The 20,569-nt window shown below is 43.0% G+C and overlaps 1 protein-coding gene across 1 annotated transcript in view; it reads right to left on the bottom strand.

Moving 5' to 3' along the window:
* The window catches only part of ATP6V1B2 (ATPase H+ transporting V1 subunit B2), a 37,099-nt gene extending 30,172 nt beyond the window's left edge, over nucleotides 1-6,927 (bottom strand). Inside the window, exon 1 of the mRNA XM_020812319.3 lies at nucleotides 6,684-6,927. Coding sequence (XP_020667978.1) covers nucleotides 6,684-6,807 — 124 coding nt within the window. The 5' untranslated portion in view covers nucleotides 6,808-6,927. The remainder of the gene's footprint in view (nucleotides 1-6,683) is intronic.
* Between the last annotated feature and the right edge of the window lie 13,642 nt (nucleotides 6,928-20,569).

Raw genomic sequence — 20,569 nt, 5'->3', positions numbered from 1 at the left:
AACCTACTTGCAAAATTATTTATCGACTTGCTAAGAGGCTGAAATTGCACTTTAATGCTAGCTTCTTGAAAGTTTAAAAATCCAACTGGATGAAGGACAGAACAATAATCTCTCATTAAGCCTACTTTGAGTTTATTTTAGCCATAAAAGACATCAGCCAGCTCACCCATCTGTATAGAACACCTGGTCACCTCTGATTAACCACATTAGCTATTAAATTTAGGTAAGATTTCTCTCCTTGGATCTATATCATGATGAGGAATTGAAATTGCTATTTATATTTTTAATAGTAACTTTCATTGAAATTGAAGTATTAGAACATTATTTTGAAGATTTTAAACTTGGAGATGCACAAAACATGCTATTTCCTTTTTATAATGAAAATCAACATGGAGTATTCCTTAACTTGTTACCAAAAAAGGTCACCTGGTAGGTAAATCTGCACAGGTAGATATGCTATGTCAACACAGAGATATTTACACTGCATATAACTAGTAACAAAGTTTGTTGATGCACAATAAAAACTTTCCTCTGAGATTCTAAGACCTATGTTTCAGTTTCCAAGAGATTATTTTTTACTAGTGCACTAACAAAAGTATATGACCAGAACAGCTCTCATCTTGTCATCATTAGCTCACCACTGCGAACCCCAAGAGGGAAGGATGTGCCTGGTATGTGTCTACTAAGTTGGATGGTTGCTCCAAAGCAAGAGAGAGAGAGCCAGCTCTGTAATTTTATCTCTCAGAACAATCACTCTTCCCCACTTCAAGCTGTATTAACTGTGTAACTATGCATAGCTGCATCAAGTTTGTCAAACACCTCAGTATAGTTAAATTAATTAAAGTTCATTAATCTGTTTTAAAACTGAACAACCCAGGCATAAACTCCTCAGAATGCATGCCCTCAGTATGAATGCATCTATCAGAGTCTATGTTCCATGCTCTTGAAACTATAGCTTGAACAGACACTTCTTTTATTATCACAAATTTTAAAGTTGTGTATGTTTTCTGAAATGGCCAGAAAGCTTATGCTGACTATATAATAACATCAAATGAATAAACATATTAGAGATAAGCTCCTTTACTTCATCACAAACAAATGAACCAGCCACAAAATTTTATCTTCCTGCCAAATTCAGACAATAGTATATTGAGAAATATTCCTGGCAGCAATCCACTGCTGCAAAATATTTCTGCTGGAATGTTGCCCAAGTCCCAGAATGAATCTTTTTCAAAAAGATCTTGGAGATCCATCTTGTCTCAATTTACTTAGTGTATTCTTTGGTTACTGTTATTTTTCAGTTATTTCTTTAGGCAGGACACAACCTAAACATTATCTTAGCATGTGAAGCTCTCAGTTCTCCCCCCTTATGCTGCATGTGTTAGAGAAATGTAAAATTCCAAACATATAAAAATGTAGCTGTGAGCACTTCAATCTGTACTATGATCTCACCTGCCTCAAATATCCAACATATTTACTAAGATTTTCAGTACAGATTAAAACACTTCTACAACTTTCTTCTCAGACTAGTTATACACATAGCAAAGAGTCAGTAAATTGTTAACTCATGGCAGACTTGCATGTATACCCCATTCCTCAAGCAATACGATAAATTATTGTTGGAGGGTGGGGGCCAGTCACATCTTCACAGGAAGAGAATTCCACAGCAGAACAGGCAAACAATCTGATTTTCTCGTTTTTACATTATCAGCAAGATAGCTGCTATCATTTGCTGATTCAAAGACTACATCGGTAATGTATAACTACACAGGATATTTTGCTGGCAAAAGATAAAGGACAGTTTCTGCTAACCAGGAGCCAAGTCTTTCTGCCTTCCTCCCTTCAAAATATTTTGATTTTCTGGCAGAAAGAAGACTTACTATGGGTTAGAACAGCTGTGGGGAAAGTCTTGCCCTCCGGATATATTGTTCAGCTGCAACTTCCATCACCTTCTATCACTGCTGTTTAAGTCTGATGAGAACAGCAGTCTTAACCTCTAGAAAGGCACTCCTTCACCTTGTTCCACCAACTGGGGCAGGATCCTTCACAACAGGATATCTACTGGGGCTCTTCTGAGATGTCAAAGTCCTCTTACACTAGGGTATGATCTACAAAGGAGGAAGAGTACCTCATGCTCCCTCATTTTATCCCTCCCATTATGTCCACCTGAGGGTAAACATCTGTCTGAAGAATGGAAACTGCTGGCAATATATTACTTCCGACACAGGCATCTTGCTCAAGGAGAGGAGAAACACAGTTAAACTTCAGTGGAATTAGTGGTCATCTAGCAAGATTCACTTCTCTAATCCTTAAGCCAGAGCTTGGGGAAAAAATATTTTTTTTATTTCAATTCCCCACACCCCTTTCCAGCCAGCATAACAAGTAGGAAAGCTGACTGAGGAAGTCTGATAATTGTGGTGCACAAACCTTTTCCAAACTACCAGCTTAAGCAGATATCTCAGTTATATCTCTGCAGATAGATTTCTGGTACAAGAGAAAAGAGGGACTGACACGTAGCAAGAAAAAAAGGCAATTGTATGAGATATAGTAAAATGGCAATGCACAGAACTGGAACTCTGTTTCCAAGAAATAGCAGGACTTCAGCAGCATTGTTTTTTTTGTCTCAGTCTTGAATAATTAGAGACCAATTTTATGGCAGTATCTTTATAATATGAAATGATCTGAAAAGAAATCATTCAAGTATGTAAGAGAAGAAGATGGGCCTTGTTTTACTTTGATAGGTAACTGCTTGATCACATAGTCTGTTGTCACTAATCCCCAATGGCATAATTTGCAGTGTTTGTTCAGTGGTGTCTGTGCAGCCAATTTTTACTGCTGCAAGACAGGCTTTCCCCTTTCTGCAAGTTGCACAACAGAGGAAATTTAGTGTGCAGTCACAAGCTGTCACACCCTTGTCTTCACTCCCTTTAGTTACAGTAACAGAATATACACATCCTGCTTTGAATATAGGAATCCTGCCTTCCCATCTAATCAGTCACACTTTTGCATGTTTATAATCTGGATCTATACCAAACTACAGTATCTGCATAGAGCTTTATTTTATTAATGGAGAGGGATTAGAATCTAGTGGCAGATTACATGCTAACACATTCAGAAGGTCCCATTTCCCTCTCTGGCACTTCCAGTTAAGAAAGACAGTAGAATAGGACTAGAATTTAGCAGGTCAAAACTGTAACCCCCAGTGAGCCATGAAAATAAGCAGGTACCCATGTGCCAATCATTCACTGAATTCAAAGAATAAACTGGGGAGAAGTAGAGCCACATACACTATATTCAGCTCACTGTTGGAAAAAATACAACTGTAACTAATAAATAGTAACAGGTTGTGGGAAACTTCTGCTTGAAGGTTGCAGCCGCATTCTGTTCCAGTGGCGTGCATACGCTCCTGGCAGGAAGCAACAGCTTCTCTTGGACGGACAGGGCAGGCATCTTATATGGGAAGATAATATCAACTGAGAATACTGTTTTCCAGGTGTCAGGACAGCTACTTCAGGAGCAGCTTCACAGCTATTTCTGTCAAGGCAGTCACAAAACAACTGAATATTGGCCATCAACACCAGCAGGAATCCCCTGAGATCTACTTCACTCAGATTTGATCTGCTTCTGGAATGGATTATTCAATAACCCACTATTCCTGCAGAGAGAAGTAGACTCTTACATTTTCAGAACTAATCTGACCACCACAAGTTTATTCCGGGAACTAGAACTGGCATACCTCTTGGAGGCTGAAAGCTGAACTGAGGGACAATTCATATTTAAAATAATGAACATGCACCAATCCTGTTGAATGCGGTTCTGCTACAAGTTAGGTACAGTATTATCTTAAGGGCTGTACACATGGCAGCCAAGGGATGTGCTTTCAGACTGATGGGACTGCACAGATAAAGTGAGACACTTAGAAGTGATTTGGACCTAGTCCTCCCGCATTTGAATTTAATCCTGTGAGCAACACTAGCAACCCTTTCTAGTTGCAGCCTTTAACACTCAGAACAATGGGGCATATACCCAACATTTGGTCTATCACTGATTATGTGCCCAACACAAAAAGAATGCATCAATACAGGAAAAAAGAGTCTTTTTCATATAGAAAATCCAATGGCTGCCATTAGGTGAAAACAGGGCAGGAGAGTATGAAAAAATGTTACACCAAATAATCTCTTCAATTGTGAATATCTTCAGTATATATGGAAACGTGCATAGCAGTTTACTGCCAATTAAAAGAAATCCCAATCTTTTCATTCAAAATGTTACTTGGGGAAATCTGAATTTACTATTTCCAAATCTCAAGATTTCTAAACTAATTGTGCTGAAGAAGCTAAATTAACATTTATTATAGTCTTTAAAAGGAAATTTAAAGGTCAACTGCAGGCATCTGTACATGAAAACATGTCTCAATAGAACTTACTACCAAGAGTTTGTACAGAATTACAGACTTGGTTCCTTCAGTGCCTGGAAGCTACAACTGCTAAAAGAAGATTTGCACAGAGGGATCATGTGACCAGCTTCCTATTAGAGCTTTTCAGTCATGTCACTTTGAAGTCCAACAGATTTAAAATACAAAAAAAACGTGTTGCAGCAAATTAATTTGTCTGGCCTTTTAAAAGTTGTTGCGTAACAAAACACAGCTACTTAACATATTCTTTTTACACTGGTAGCTCCAAATGAGTTCTTCACACTTCTGAACATGTATGTCCTCCTGCTGTCATTTATAGGGCAATAATGAATTCACACACTGAAGATGGTAAATGAGACCTAACAGTTATTCTCACATGTCCGAAACTAACATACTACAAAAGCATTTCACACTTGGAGACTAGAATTAGACATCCCCAAACACAACAGCCATCTTGCTTGTGTCTCCTTCTGCACATTATTCTGCAGTGTATCACATGACCTTGAGACTCAGCCTGATCAGATTAGTCAGATATTTCCCAACCTATTTTTGTTTCCCATTTAAAGACAACAGCCTAGGTTTCAAAATACCCAAACACTAACAGCGACAGAACACAAGAGCAGTATCCATTATCTGTCCATTCTGCTCATATGGAAATTACAGCATTCCAGGTCTCTGTCACTCAGTATATAGCATCGATCACCACAGTTCAAAAGCTGGCCAAAGTAGTACTGCACATTGCACTGTGATATTTTACCCTTTCCTGGAAAAAAAGGTTTTGATACTATTTGGGCAGCAGGAGAGAGTAAGAGTAAGGAGGTATCCATTATTGTTAAAGAAAACTACTAGTTCTAGGTTCTAAATGTCTAGTCATTGTAATCTATTGCAGTAAGGAATCCTGAAACATCTTAAAGGTTTACATCAGCATAAGCTTTTTAGCAGATGCATGAAGTCCATGCTGTAATGTTAAACATACTTGTGGAAAAAGTCCAATTTAATTCAGTGATGTTTACTTTTAAATAAACATGCTTAACGCTAACATTTAATTCAATACAATACAGTTACTTGGAGCAGTGGTTCCCAACCTTAAGTAACCTAGGTGTTTTCAGACTGCAACTCCCAGAGTTTCTGGGAGTTGCAGTCCAAGAACACCTAGGTTTTCCACTGGTAGAGAACCACTTAGAGGACCCACTGTGATCAGCTGGATTCATTCCCAGCTTAGAGTGCAAGGTATCACACCCTGAACAAGCAGGGACTGCTTGTGCTAAACTAAAATCCCCATATGGGAGGGCCTCCTTCACTCTGAGAGAATGGACCTGCACTAAGGATGATGATTATGATAATAATGATGATGATCTTAGTTTTATTTTTAGAAGAGGTAGTTGTGTTAGTCTGTGCAAGCATATCAGGCAAAATTCAAAGAAACAAAACAAAACAAAGACAAAAACATGTGGCATCTTAAAGACTAATTACTATTATATTTTAATGTAAGCTTTTATTGACATGTCTACTTCAGACAAAGAAACAGTGAATAGTAGATGAAATATCAGTTTCACATTCTAAATGTTCATTGATTACATGCAGTAATTAGGCTTATGTTTGTTTTATGGCCCCAATGTAAAAATACATGAGAAAGACAATAACAGATGCCAGGTTTGAGCAGAGATTTTTTGGGGGGAGGGGAAGAAGAGGTGGTTTAACCTCAAGAGGAGAAAGAATGAATGAAAGAAGTTAGCAAAGGAATCACATGCGTTAATGTATCGAATACTGACAGTTTTTTTTTACCTTAGACTCTAAGGCTTAGAGCTTGGTAGCTGTGAAGAAAATAACAGTGGTAGTGGATAATAGAAGTGTTACATTTTATAATGACTTAAGAAACCTAGGCATATACTGTATTCAATCCATTTCTATGGGTGCCCATCATGCACATAAAGTTTATTTCTGCTGTTGTCCTCAGTATTCTTGATAAAATGCATATGATTTGTTTGTTTTTTGTTTTTTTGGATTTTGCCTGATTAGTTTTTTTATTGCCCTTAACAAGAATAACGATTTTCTGCTGTAAGCCACTTTGAGAGATTTCGCACGGAAGAGGCGATTGTTTGCAAAAGCAGTAAATAATATTAATAACTGAAAACCGGACACCCCACAGCGCTCCCCCCCCCAATATCTCCCGCAGTGCCTACAGCAGAGGGAAGCGAAACTGAGAAGGGATGCGAGGGTTGTCCCGTTGTACGGCACACTTGTACGGCTGCCCGCTCCTGGTACTCACTGAGGCGAGGTTGGGAAAGGTAGTCGCGCGTGACGGCCGCTGCCTGCTCCCGCGGCCCCCCTCCGCCGCTCAGCTCCGACACGGCTCCGTTCACCATCCCCCGAATGGCCCGCAGTGCCGCCATCTTATCGCCGTCTAAGTCTCGACACCACTGCGCAGACGCTCATATAAGCTCTCCTGCTAGAACGCTCGCCTCTCAGTTTCCCTTCTATCGTCCGCAAAGTGGGCGGACCCGGAAGTTGCGGAAGGAGAAAGAGAAGGGGAGGAGCCGACGGTGTGGAGGGCGGGGGAGGGGAAAGGAGCTGACCGGCGTGCTGAGGGGCGGGGCCCACCAGAGGGCGGGACCAGGGAGGGGGGGGAGGGCTTAGGAAAGGGAAGATTCTCCGCGAAGCAAGGCTCCGGAAGGGAGGAGGGTTTGGAGAACTTGGAGCCGAGCCGAGCCCAGACGAGACGGAGAACAGCTTCCACCATCCACAGGGAACGTGCCACCATGTTTTCGTCTCATTTATTTGTTCTTTTATTTTCATTATTTTAAAATTTTTATTTGGTTTTTACCTATAATGTTTGCACAGGCTAACAGTTAGCTCTTCTACAACAGAACTTCTTATAGTTTGCCAGGGCTGTCCTAAATTTCTCTCTGTGTGGTTTTTTTTTTTTTTTTTTTTTTTTTTTACTTTTTCTATTCTCTTTAGTCTCCTATTAAAGAGAACCATTTCCTAAGGCCGCAGGCAATCATATACAGATGAGTCATAATCTGAGGAAAGGGAACAAAGGCAACGGGGCCTCTTCCGCTCCTTTGCACAATAGCCGCAACAGCATCTCCTGAAGGTGGATCCTGAAATACAAGTGCATGCTCCTTAAGTAGGGGAGTGCCCCTGAGCATGTGCAGTGTGTCTCCACCCTTCTGCTGCAGAGTTAATAGTAACCAGGGGTTCCTAGATCTGGGTCATGATAAGGTACAATTATGATGGGGGGTGGGGGAGAGGGAGGAGAAAAGGATACAATGCAAAGGATACAAAACACATCAGCCAGCTAGCAACACCTTTTTTAAAAAAATGAATGCTCTTTTCCAGTCCCAGTGTTCATACCCAGTTTTCCATTCCTTCCCCCTCCAATATTCAACAGTATTCTGTGATGACTCACAATGTGTGCTCATCACTGGAACATTTGAGGCTTTCCCCTCCTTGCCATTACCTTATTTTTTTCCCCATAAACAATTGACATTTCTGAAAACCTTGTGGCTCTCCAAACATTTCATATTTCTTGCCTGTGCATGGAAAATCCATCTTAAGCTGCATAGGGATCCATCTTCAGAATTGAATTTACTGTTAGTATGTAGAATGTTCCCCTTCTTCAACGTGTTACCCCTGAAAATGGGTTCTTTATTTCCGGCGAAGAACACAGACCAAGATGCAAAGACCGGCTGCCTATTATGCCAATTTTATTAAAATACACAGCCAGGGCCCAACCTCTTAAAGACAGAGATGGACCCTGAACAATAGGAGCATAAACATTATATAGGTTTTGAGATACAGCATTGGGGATATAGGGGTTTTGACCTGATTGGTTCTTTGGGTCTTTAATCTTCCTGATTATTGGCCAAAGAAGTTCCAGAGGTTATTCTAATTGGTCGGACTACAATGTCCATGTTATGCCCTCGTGTCCAGTTGACCTAGGATTGAGATGTTCTCTTGAGGAGTCAAGATGTCTGCAAGGAGTGCATCTGAATTACTTTTATCTCCCTTCCCCATGTTGATGTTACTTTCTTTGTATATGTAAAATAGCCCAAGTTGCTAGATTTAGTGGTGTTTTGTTTTCCTCTCCTCGCACATTAGAGTCAACTAGGGTATTTGTCTTCATAAATGTCCTTGATGACTCTGCCTCTAGGTCAGATGGCCCCTCTGTTGTTCTTTTGGGGAGGAAGATAGCTGAGGATATGGCCTTATATTACTCTTATATTGTTTCCTCTTGTAGTCTGGCTTATCTCACAAGTGAAGCATGTTGTAGCTTTTGAAGTGTAAACTATCCCCTTCTCCTTCTACTCTGTTCGTTTCTCTGGCCAATCCTCAGGATATGCATTTCAAGAATAAAATGTTACATTTCTGTTGCAGTGATCAAAAGTAAAGTATTACATTGCTTACAAGGTACATGCATCAAAAGTTAGCATTACATACATATTAGTAAAAGGCAATACAGAGGATTCTGGGATGTACACGATGTGCAGGAATGCATTTAGATATATTTGTAGCCTCTGAGCATGTTAAATATATTATGTCTGTCGGTCTACTAACACTCCCCCCTTTTTAAATTCTGACAGCAATAAGATGGCTGAATTTAAACTTTCCCGTTGAAGGGACCTGGACTGAGTTCGGGTGCGTGGGATAGAAGGACACAGGGCAGTGGCCATAGCAATAAGCTTAGCAAGGATACCAATGAATAAAGCAACCGCAATGAGCAAAACAATTCCAAGAATAGTACTCTTAAGGGTGGAAAAATCAGGTAACCATGAGGTGAGCTTGCTCCAATCCCAATTCTCCCAATTCTCGGCGTTAAGCGCCGTATATGTACGTGTACGATCAGATTGATGTTTGCGAATCAGGGCAGAGAGGTTATCATGGTCTAAAATCAAACCTTGTTGTTCGTCACAAACGCATACATTAATATAGCGGTAAGAGGATTTGAGCGCCTCAGAGAAGCTGAGAACAATGCTATCAGAGGACGTCCGGCTTGACGCTGTGACGGGACGGCAGCAGGAGGATGGATCTCCATCTCCTGGGCTGAATTCTGACCTGTTTGGGACCCCCAAGGGGGTTAAAACCACCCAAAGAGGTGGTGAATTGAGGGATAAACCTGTTGATCATAGGGAATGGACAGCAGTTACCCCCATTTTGATCCGGGAAATTCCCCAATCAACCAATGGGCAGAAACGAGCAGCTGAATAGCTCACTTGCAAGTTGTCAGCAGCAGGCAATAGAAAAGCGATAAATCAGCTAATTAGCATAGTCATTACCACTGGGTGAGATAGTATTTTATAACTATACTGCTTTATGACTATCCCTGGATGTGACAATCCCTATAACAGAATTAAGTGTCTCTTATCCCCATCACTTATAGAGCAGCGGTGAATCTGGAGAGAGGGAAGGAGATGCAAAGAGATGCAAAGAAAATAAATGGGATACCAATTAGACATTTAATTATACTTCAAGGAAGGAAGTCTGATATTACTTTGGCATTAGAAATTTAAGGAATCTTTTTCTTAAAATTGTTATTAGCTCTGGGAGTTAAACTTCTTATGTTATGACTATCTACAGCACTGGTGAAAAGCCCAGAACAATGACCTTGAACACTCAATGGCGGTCTTAAGCTTTGAATTTGTTTTGACTTCCCTTTTTTCCTGAGAATTGACTGAAGCATAGACCAATTAACCCTGGAAAGTCTAATCCTGCCAAAGTGGAATTTTTGAACTGTATTTTGCTGAGATCTGAACAAAGACCATTCTTCTTGGAATATATATCTGGCCAATGTGGACCTATGTGAACCAATAAAAAACATTTGGATGTATCCTGGGTTCTGAACCTGACTGGAACACAGGCCAGGATAGTATTAATACTGGAATGGACTGCTTCCAGGGCTGGATTACAAAAGACATCAGGCCATGAATACAAACACTGAGTGAACTGGACTGTAACTTTACATCTGAGACTGGATTCAAAATTGACCCTAAAGATGATCAATCTATTAAAGTGGACTTGTTGAAGCAATTATTGATGTAACTGGACTGACTACTTTAAGCAACTGGACATCTTTCACTTGGAATACAATTATTTGACATCTTGGGACATAATGCTGCAACAAGGAAAATTTTGGGTTGAAACAAAATCTACCCTTCAAACAATTTTAGAAATAGTGAGATCCCACAACAAAGAGGCAAAATTATTCAATGAGCAGTTAAGGAAGGACACTATTTAACAGGAGACAGGGAATAATGAACAAGGAAATGTGAGGGTGGTGGATGATGTATGCCAACCAAAGGAGGAGCTGGAGGAATTCAGAGGAGAAAATTTTAGGAGATTTAATTCTAACCCTTGAGGAAAGTCTTAGGTGTGCTAAGGGAAGATAAGGGGAGAGAACCAGCAGATTTAATTTAAAAAAGCCTGGAAGATCTATTAGAGATAGATCAAGTTCATAAAATGATCTCAGACGATACAAGGGACAGCAGAATTTTTAGAGAAATAGGAATAAGAATTGGGAAAAGACAAACAAGAGAAGGAGTTACTTAAAAAGATGTAAAAGAAAAAATATTAAGGCGGCCTTCAACGTTGAAAGCATGTATACACCTAATTTCTGGAATTATAAGGGGACATATATATTAGAAAAGGGAATTAAACTGATCACTAATCAGGGTACAAGCATAACATGGTGGTTCTTAAAACAAATAGTACTTAGTTAACATATATTAGATATCACATATCTGTGTGAGTCGGGGGAGGTTGAATTAACAAGAGCACATTCTGTCCCAGTGCTCATATTACCAGGGCTTACAGGATAAATATATGTCACTCCTAACTGGGAAAATGTTGGGCCTCATGGATGCAGAAAGGGCCAAGCTGCTGCTAACAGCATCCAATCAACAGATAAAAAAGCAGTGTGCTACTTTTCTGGCAGCAGCCTGTAAAACCCGTAAAGCCCTTTTAAGTTTTGAAAAGAGATTTTAAGGTTTAGGAGTTACCATATTCAACGGCCACACAGGACTAATTCAGTTCTAATGTAAATGTTTCCATTTATTGGAGTATCTTCTTAAAATGTATACCATATTTTTGTATACAGTGGTGCCCCGCATAGCGACGATAATCCGTGAAACAAAAATTGTCGCTATACGGATTTGTCACTATGCAAAAATAAAAAGCCCATAGGAATGCATTAAAACCCGTTTAATGCGTTCCTGTGGGGAAAAAACTCACCTTTAAGCGAAAATCCTCCATACGGACACTATTTTCGCTGCGTGGTAAGCGAGGAATGGGTGCAAAACCACAGTGGGCGGCCATTTTTTTACCCGGTGGCCATTTTTGAACCACCGATCAGCTGTTCTAAAACCATCGCTATGCAAAAATCGGTAAGCGAAACAGCTTATCGATCATCGCAAAGCGAAATTTTCCCATTGGAAACATTGCAATGTGATCGCAAAAACGATCGCAAAAAATCGTCGCTATGCGGATTCATCGTTAAACGGGGCGCCCGTTAAGCGAGGCACCACTGTACTCTGTTTAATGTTCTGGTCTTCAACCGTAATAAACTGAAACTGAAATTAGATATGATATTGATATAGACATGACAGAAAATGTAGAGATAGAAAGGGCTAAACAATTATATAAAGAAAATCTATATAAAATGCTTTAGATAATATTTACTATGCGTCAGGAATCTATTTAGTTGAAGTGTGGCTTTGTTGCGGTGCTGCCAGTAGCTCCAGAGAAGAGCTCTCTGGGAAAAACTGGAACCGTCCAGTCTGGGGTCCCCTTTTTGAAATGGGGGATTGAAGGAGAGTTTAGGAGAATTCTCTCTGAAGCAATTGGTGAGCAGAAGAAGAATGGGATGCAAACCCGGACTTCTTCCCTCTGAAGAAATCACCGAGCACAGATCAGAGACAGGGAGCTATGTTGGTGCTGAGCCGTGAGTAACCCCTTTACTGCGTTAAAAATACAGTGGTGCCCCACATAGCAACGATAATTCATTCCAAAAAAATCATCGCTATGCGGATTTGTCGCTATGCGCAGCAAAAAAGCCCATAGGAATGCATTAAAACACATTTAATGAATTCCTATGGGGAAAAAACTCACCGGTCTGCAAAAATCCTCCATGCGGCCACCATTTTCGCTGCCCGGTAAGCAAGGAAAGGGTGTGAAAACATTGTGGACACCCATTTTACTTACCTGGCGGCCATTTTGGAACCGCCGATCAGCTGTTAGAAAACGGAGTGTTTGCAATGATCAGGGGGAAGCGATCATCGCAAACCCCCCATTTTCGCACAGTTGATCAGTGGGCCTTTGCGAAGAGACAATAATAACAGGGTTTCAGCAACTGAATGAAGGTCTTAGCAAAATAGAAGATCTGATGAAAGAGATGAAAGAGGGGACATTAGATGCCAAAAAACAGTTAAATGAAGTTGCACAAATTCTAGAACCGTTTTTATTCAGCATAACACCCGGTAACATAGATGGGATAAAAAGTTATCCAGTGACTTATGCAGCTTCTAAAATTAAAAGCATTATATTAAAAAATCTCAAGAAGGTCGAATGGAGAGGCCTGTGGAAGACTCAACATTCCAAGCTAATTGGAGAAAAAAAATAAAATACCTGGACTTTCATGGGAAGTAAGGGGGGAGGAAAGTGTTACAGCCCCTTGAGGCTAATTGGTTAACAGCCAGAATTGTCAAGAAGAAGGGAGGAGTTAGAGAGTGTAGAAAAGGGATGGTGGGTTATATGGGAGAAGTTCAGTCAAGTTCTGTTCTGAGATTTGATTCCATAATGATGGGAGAGAGGGGAACTTGATTGAGAGAGGATCTAAGTAAAGAGAAAGAAGGAGGTGGGGCTAGCCCACTGTAGCCCACCTTAGTCCAGCTTAGTAGTACAGTGGTGCCTCGCTTAACGGGTGCTCCGTTTAACGACGAATCTGCATAGTGATGAAGATTTTGTGATTGCAAAAGCGATCGCATTGCGATGTTTTAAATGGTAAAAATCACTTTGCGATGATCGGTATGCTGTTTCGCTTACTGATTTTCACATAGCGATGATTTTAGAACAGTTGATCAGCGGTTCCAAAATGGCCACCGGGTTTAAAAAAATGACCACCCGCTGTGTTTTTGGGCCGATTCCTCGCTTACCGGGCAGTGAAAATGGCAGCTGTATGGAGGATTTTCGCTTAAAGGTGAGTTTTTTGCCCATAGGAATGCATTAAACTGGTGAATGCATTAAACTGGTTAATGCATTCCTATGGGCTTTTTATTTTCGCCTAGCGACGATATCCCTTTGCAGCAATTTTTGCTGCACGGATTATCGTCACTATGCGGGGCACCACTGTACTTGTTAAAGTAGTGCACCACAGATGCCTACAATTGAATTCCTCTTCATGGATTGCTGCCTTGTTGTGGCAAAGTGGCTTGAGTAATTCAGAGAAGCTATGGGCTGTGCTGTGCTGGGACACCCAAGATGAACAGGTCATAATGGAGAGTTCTGACAAAATACGGTCCATCTGGAGCAGGAACTGGCAAGCCACTCCAGTATCTTTGCCAAGAAAACTCCATGGACAGAAAAAAAAGAGTAAAAGATACCACGCTCGAAAATGAGCCCCTCAGGTCGGAAGGCGTCCAACATGCTACTGAGGAAGAGCGGAGGAATTATAACACAAAGGTCTGAATGTCCCGGACAACCGAGATAGTGTGGTTTCTAACCTTGAGCCAGACATCCTAAATAGTGAAGTCAGATGGGCCTTAGAAACCACTGCTAAGAACAAGTCCAGGGGAGGTGATAGCATTCCAGTTGAACTATTTAATATCTTAAAAGATGATGCTGTTAAGGTACTACACTCTATATTCCAGCCAGTTTGGAAAACTCAGCAGTGGCCAGAGTATTGGAAAAGATCAGTCTACATCCCAATACCAAAGAAGGGCAGGGCCAAAGAATGCTCCAACTACCGTACAATTGCACTCATTTCACACGCTAGCAAGGTTATGCTCAAAATCCTACAAGGTAGGCTTTCAGCAGTATGTGGACCGAGAACTCGCAGAAGTACAAGCTGGATTTGGAAGGGGCAGAGGAACTAGAGACCAAATTGCTAGCGTGCGCTGGATTATGGAGAAAGCCAGAGAGTTCTAGAAAAACATCTACTTCTGCTTCATTGACTACGCAAAAGCCTTTGACTGTGTGGACCACAGCAAACTATGGCAAGTCCTTAAAGAAATGGGAATTCCTGACCACCTTATCTATCTCCTGAGAAGTCTATATGTTGGTTCAAAATTGGGAAAGGAGTAGGACAAGACTGTATATTGTCCCCCGGCTTATTTAACTTATATGCGGAATACATCATGCAAAAGGCAGGACTGGATGAAAACCAAGCCAGAATTAAGATTGTCAGAAAAATTTATTTATTTATTTATTTATTTATTTATTTAATTTATACCCCGCCTATCTGGCCCACCGGACCACTCTAGGCGGCTTCCAAATATAAAATCAAATAATAAAACATAGACAATTACATAATAATCAAACAAGAACAGCAGTAAAGATAAAAAGGAAAAGTAAGAAAAAATCAAGAGTTGGCTGGAGGGAAGGCCTGAATAAACAGCCATGTTTTTAATTGGGTTTTAAAGGTGCCCAGCGTGGGGGCCGCGCGAATCGCCGGAGGGAGATTGTTCCAGAGGCGAGGAGCCACCGCCGAGAAGGCCCGGTTTCGTGTCTTCTCCTTCCGGGCCTCTCTCAGCGTCAGGCTCCTCAGCCTCACCTCCTGACTCGCGCGGGTGATCCGGGTAGACCTTGGTGGGAGGAGGCGTTCCGCCAAATATCGAGGTCCTAAACCGTTTAGGGCCTTATACGTAAGCATTAAAACTTTGAAGTTGACACGGGAACAGATGGGCAGCCAATGCAATGCGGCCAGCGTTGGAGAGATGTGTTGATATTTTCTCACTCCTGTAAGGAGCCTGGCCGCCGCATTCTGCACCACCTGAAGTTTCCGTGTCAGCCTCAAAGGCAGCCCCACGTAGAGCGCGTTACAGTGATCTAATCTTGAGATTACGAGCGCATGCACCAAGGTAGTGAGCGCCCCCATGTCAAGATAGGGTCGCAGCCGGGCAATCCGCCAAAGATGGAAAAATGCGGTGCGGACTACCGATGCCACCTGAGTTTCCATGGTGAGCGTCGGGTCCAAATATATGCCGAGGCTGCGGACCCCACTCTTCGCGGCCAAGGTGGTCCCCCCAAATGTGAGAGAGCCACCCAAGCCACCTACCATGGGGGCACCCACCCTCAGAACTTCCGTCTTATCCGGATTCAGCCTCAGTCCGTTCTCCTGCATCCATTGCAGTACGGCCCCCAGGCAACGCTGAAGGGAAAGGACAGCATCACCTGCAGTTGGTGAAAAGGAGATGTAGAGCTGGGTGTCATCGGCATATTGATGACACAAAGCCCCACATCCCCTAATGACCCCACCCAGCGGCCTCATATAGATGTTAAACAGCATTGGGGAGATAATCGACCCCTGTGGAACCCCACAATTGAGACTCCACGGGGCCGAGACGCTCTCCCCAAGCTGAACTCTCTGGGGACGGTCCCCCAAGAAGGAACGGAGCCAGGCAAGTGCCAAGCCACCAATTCCCAACTCAGAGAGCCTCCCTAGGAGGATACCGTGGTCGACGGTATCAAAGGCCGCCGAGATGTCGAGGAGGACCAGCAGGGAGATTTTGCCACTGTCGGCCTCCCTCAGCAGGTCATCGTACAGGGCGACCAATGCCGTCTCAGTACCGTGGCGCGGCCTGAAGCCCGACTGAAATGGATCCAGGGCATCCGTTTCGTCCAGGTGAGCCTGGAGCTGATCGGCCACCACCCTCTCAACCACTTTGCTCATGAAAGAAACATTGGCGACAGGCCTATAATTGCCAATTTCGTCCGCCGCCAAACTAGGTTTCTTTCTTATGGGCCTAATGAGTGTCTCCTTGAGGGCGGATGGAAATCTACCCTCAAGGAAAGACTCATTTATTATTACTGTGGCCCATTCTGTTGTTATCGGCCTGGCTGCTTTGATTAACCAGGCCGGGCAAGGGTCCAAGGAGGAGGTGGTGGCTCGGCAGCGGTCAAGCACCCTGGAAACGGAATCAGGTGTTACAGGCTGAAAAGAATCGAAAGTCACTGGGTAAGATGGAGTGCTGGACATCTCTGCTCGACTCACTGTTTTTAAAAACGGAGAGAGCTCCCGGCGGATGGCCTCCACTTTAGATTTAAAAAAGGCTGCAAACTGGTCAGGGGAAAAACTAGGGGGAGGCCTATCACCTGAACCAGTTCCAGATAGGTCGCGCACTATACGGAATAACTCCGCCTGCTGGTTGGACGCTTCGCTTATCCGGTTAGCGAAGAATGATCTACATGCAGCCTTTACCTTAGTCAGGTAAAGGTTAGTTGCGACCCTGACAGCTGTCCAATTGTAATCCGTCGGGTTCTTCCTCCACCTACGCTCTAGCCTTCTCCTATGTCGCTTCATCGCTCGGAGCTCCTGGTTAAACCAGGGCGCAGGCCGAGCTCTGAGCCGGAGAGGGCGTTTAGGTGCGATCGTGTCTATAGCCCTAGTGGCAGCGATGGACCAGCTGTCAACCAGAGCCTCGACAGGAGCGCCAGCCAGGTCAGCTGGAACACCTCTCATGGCCTCCTGGAATCCAACAGGATCCAGTAGCCTTCGAGGTCGGACCATAGAAATAGGTCCTTGCTCCCTGCAAGGGGGGAGTGCCACTGAGAGGTTGCATTTTATTAGGTGGTGATCTGACCATGACAATGGGACCAACTCGAGGTCAGTCACCACCAGACCACACTCGCTCCAGTTGGTGGAAAAAACCAGGTCTAACGTATGGCCACCCACGTGGGTGGGGCTGATAACATGTTGGGACATGTTCAAGGAAGCCATGGTTTCCAAGAACTCAAGAGCTGGCCCTGTGGTCTCTGCCCCCGCATGCACGTTGAAATCACCCAAGACCAAAAGCCTCGGGGATCCCAACAATGCCGCGGAGACAAAGTCGGCCAGCTCCGGTAGGGAAGTGGCTGGGTCGCAGGGAGCGCGGTAACCCAGCAAAATCCCAATACCATCCCTAGCCCCTATCGACACGTGGAGTGCCTCTAGACCTGGCTTTACCACCGAGGAGCGCCTAGTAACCTCTAAGTTGGATTTGTAGACAATGGCTACTCCCCCGCCCCGCCCCTCCAGTCTACCCTGGTGCTGGACAGCATAACCAGGTGGGCAGATGAGAGCCAGAGGAGGACCCCCCTCCCCATTAATCCACGTCTCGGTTATGCATGCCAGGTCTGCATCCTCCTCCAGGATAAGGTCGTAAATCACCTGGGTTTTGTTGGCGACAGACCTGGCATTCAACAGTACCAGATTTAGAGTGGAGGGCTGGCTGATCCGGCTACCTCGATATTGGGGTTTGGTCACAGTCTCAGAACAATGAACAGCTTTCAAACATCTGTCCATCGTTCTTCTGACACGAGTAGGGACTGTGTCAACGCCATATCTCCCTCTACCCGTGATCACAGGGATGTTAAAAGACCCCCTGCTGGGTGAACAGGCCTTCCACTCCATATCCAAGAGAAAGAAAAAGAAAAATAGAGACCAATTAACCTAAATTAATAAACCAAACAAACTTAGATACAAAGCAGGTACATGAATCAAATATATGCAATAAAACAGGAAAATTACAAAAAATAAAAATAAAAATCCCAAAATTATGAACACCCTGTGTAACATTAAAATAAATTATTGAAAAATCACATACTAAAGCCCCATATATAATCCTGATCCTCCCTCCTCCTCTACACAACCTTGTCCATTCAAAATATCAACAACCTTCGATATCCAGATGATAGCACTATGATGGCAGAAAATGAGGAGGAATTAAAGAACCTCTTAATGAGGGTGAAATAGGAAAGGAAAAAAATGGTCTGAAGCTCAGCATAAAAAAACTAATATCATGGTCACTGGCCCCATCACCTCCTGGCAAATAGAAAGGGAAGATATGGAGGCAATGACTTTCTTGGGCTCCATGATCACTGCAAATGGTGACAGCAGCCCCGAAATTAAAAGACGCCTGCTTTGTGGGAGAAAAGCGATGACAAACCTTGACAGCATCTTAAAAAGCAGAGACATCACCTTGCCGACAAAGGTCCACATAGTCAAAGTTATGGTTTTTCCAGTAGTGATGTATTTAAGTGAGGGCTGGACCATGAAGAAAGCTGACTGCCGAAGAATTGATGCTTTTGAATTGTGGTGCTGGAGGAGACTCTTGAGACTCCTGATTTTCCCTCAGCAAGGATTGTTCCTCTGTGTTTTAAGATTTTATCTTGGATGAGGCTTTCCATCTTTCTTCCCTTGAATGGACGTTAGGCTAATGGGACTATAATTTCCCAGTTCCCCCCTTCTTCCCTTTTTAAAGATGGGTGTGGAATGTGCTATTCTCCAGTCCTCTGGCAGTGTGGCTGTTTTAAAGGATTCCCTTCTCCCAAAAGGACCCCAGATAAATATATCTTTGCTAGAGACTCTGGAAATCTCTTGTGAATCAGCGATGACAACACTGGGCTCTCTGGAACAATGGGCTGACTCACTGTGATCACCACCTAGAGACAAGGTGGCTAGGCAGATTTCCCTGACCTTAGGCTATACATGGACTTGAGACACTCAGTTCTGTCATCATGTGCTTTTATTTGGTCAGCATAACAGGTTACTGATTAAGGTTGAGACTTTTGAGCCTCCCATGCCATGAGTCTACAGGAGGGCTTAGTTTCCTTCACTAGTTCCCCCATCCCTGTTGCCCAACGCCCATGCTTACAGCCAAGTTCTTTTAACAGACCCCTCAGTGTTTGCTGCTCTCGGCTGGGGTTAAGTTCATAGCACTAACCCCAGCCACCCAACAAGGTTCAAGGAGAACCAATAATACTGGGCTGATGGGGGCCTGCCTGTCACCACTGCTCATCCTGTTCCCAGACCAGCTGGAGGAAGTGATGTTGCTGCTGCTTCTGCCTCAAGCACCTTTCTGGGTTGGTGGGCCTCCTGAGTCACAGTTTTGCAGGGCACTTGGATCACTATCTTAGAGGTCCTGGTGGAAAAAAGATAGGTGCTACATCCCCAGCCCCTGCCTAGAGCAAAAATGACCCACTTTCCAGTCTAGAGTTTTAGCAAGTTTTGCAGTTATTGCTCAAAGCACCAGAAGGGGAGGGGGAGGAGGAGGGGGAGGTTGTTCCCAGGCTTCAATCCAGCCCTCTGACCCAGATTCAGATAGTGGCATCAACAGACCCCCCTTCTCCCTCTCTCCCTCCCCCTTTAACCCTTGGCCGAATTGTGATCTCTCTCTATCTCTCTCTCTCCTCTCCTCCCTACCACCTTGCACCTACCCTTTCAATTCGTCCTCTGAGTATTGCTAAGAGGGATGAGAAAACTATCTGGCCTTCAAATTCCTTAAGTTTCCTTCTCAGAGCTCTGAAGTCTGAGGTGATACCTTCAAAGTTGCTCTTAGCTGAGAGGCTGTCATACATAGGAGGGGCAAGATCTGTTCTCGATCATCCCAGAGTGCAGGACATGCAACAATGAGCTCAAGTTAAAGGAAGCCAGATTTCATTTGAATATCAGGAAAAATGTCTTAACTGTTAAGGCTGTACGACAGTGGAACCTGTTTCCTCAGGAGTTGGTGAGTGCTCCAACACTTGAGGTATTCAAGAAAAACTTAGATAATCACCTGGCAAATATGCTTTGCTTATATTCCTGCATTGAGCAGGAGGTTGGACTTGATGGTCTTGTAGACTCCTTCCAACTTCACTTTTCTATGATTCTATGAATGCACAGAATAATATCAACCAGATTTCATGGAGTGCTGAAGATGAAGAAAGTGTTTATGCACATGCCAAAGAGAAAATTGATCACACACCAAATATGATGTACTGATATTCATAGCTGACTGGAACTCAAAGACAGGAAGTAAAACAGAATAAAACATAATCAAGATATTTGGCCAAGGAGTCAGAAATGAAGCAGGAGAATTTTGTGAAGACAACAATCTATTTATTGTGAATGTATGCTTCAAGTAACTGAACAGATGATTGTATATGTGGACGCTACCAGATTGCTAACATTGAAATAAAATA

The sequence above is a fragment of the Pogona vitticeps genome, chromosome 8 (genome assembly GCF_051106095.1).
Source record: "Pogona vitticeps strain Pit_001003342236 chromosome 8, PviZW2.1, whole genome shotgun sequence".
NCBI classification, from domain to species: domain Eukaryota; kingdom Metazoa; phylum Chordata; class Lepidosauria; order Squamata; family Agamidae; genus Pogona; species Pogona vitticeps.
The sequence above is the reverse complement of the archived record's forward strand: the minus strand, read 5'-3'. Positions and strand labels throughout refer to the sequence as shown.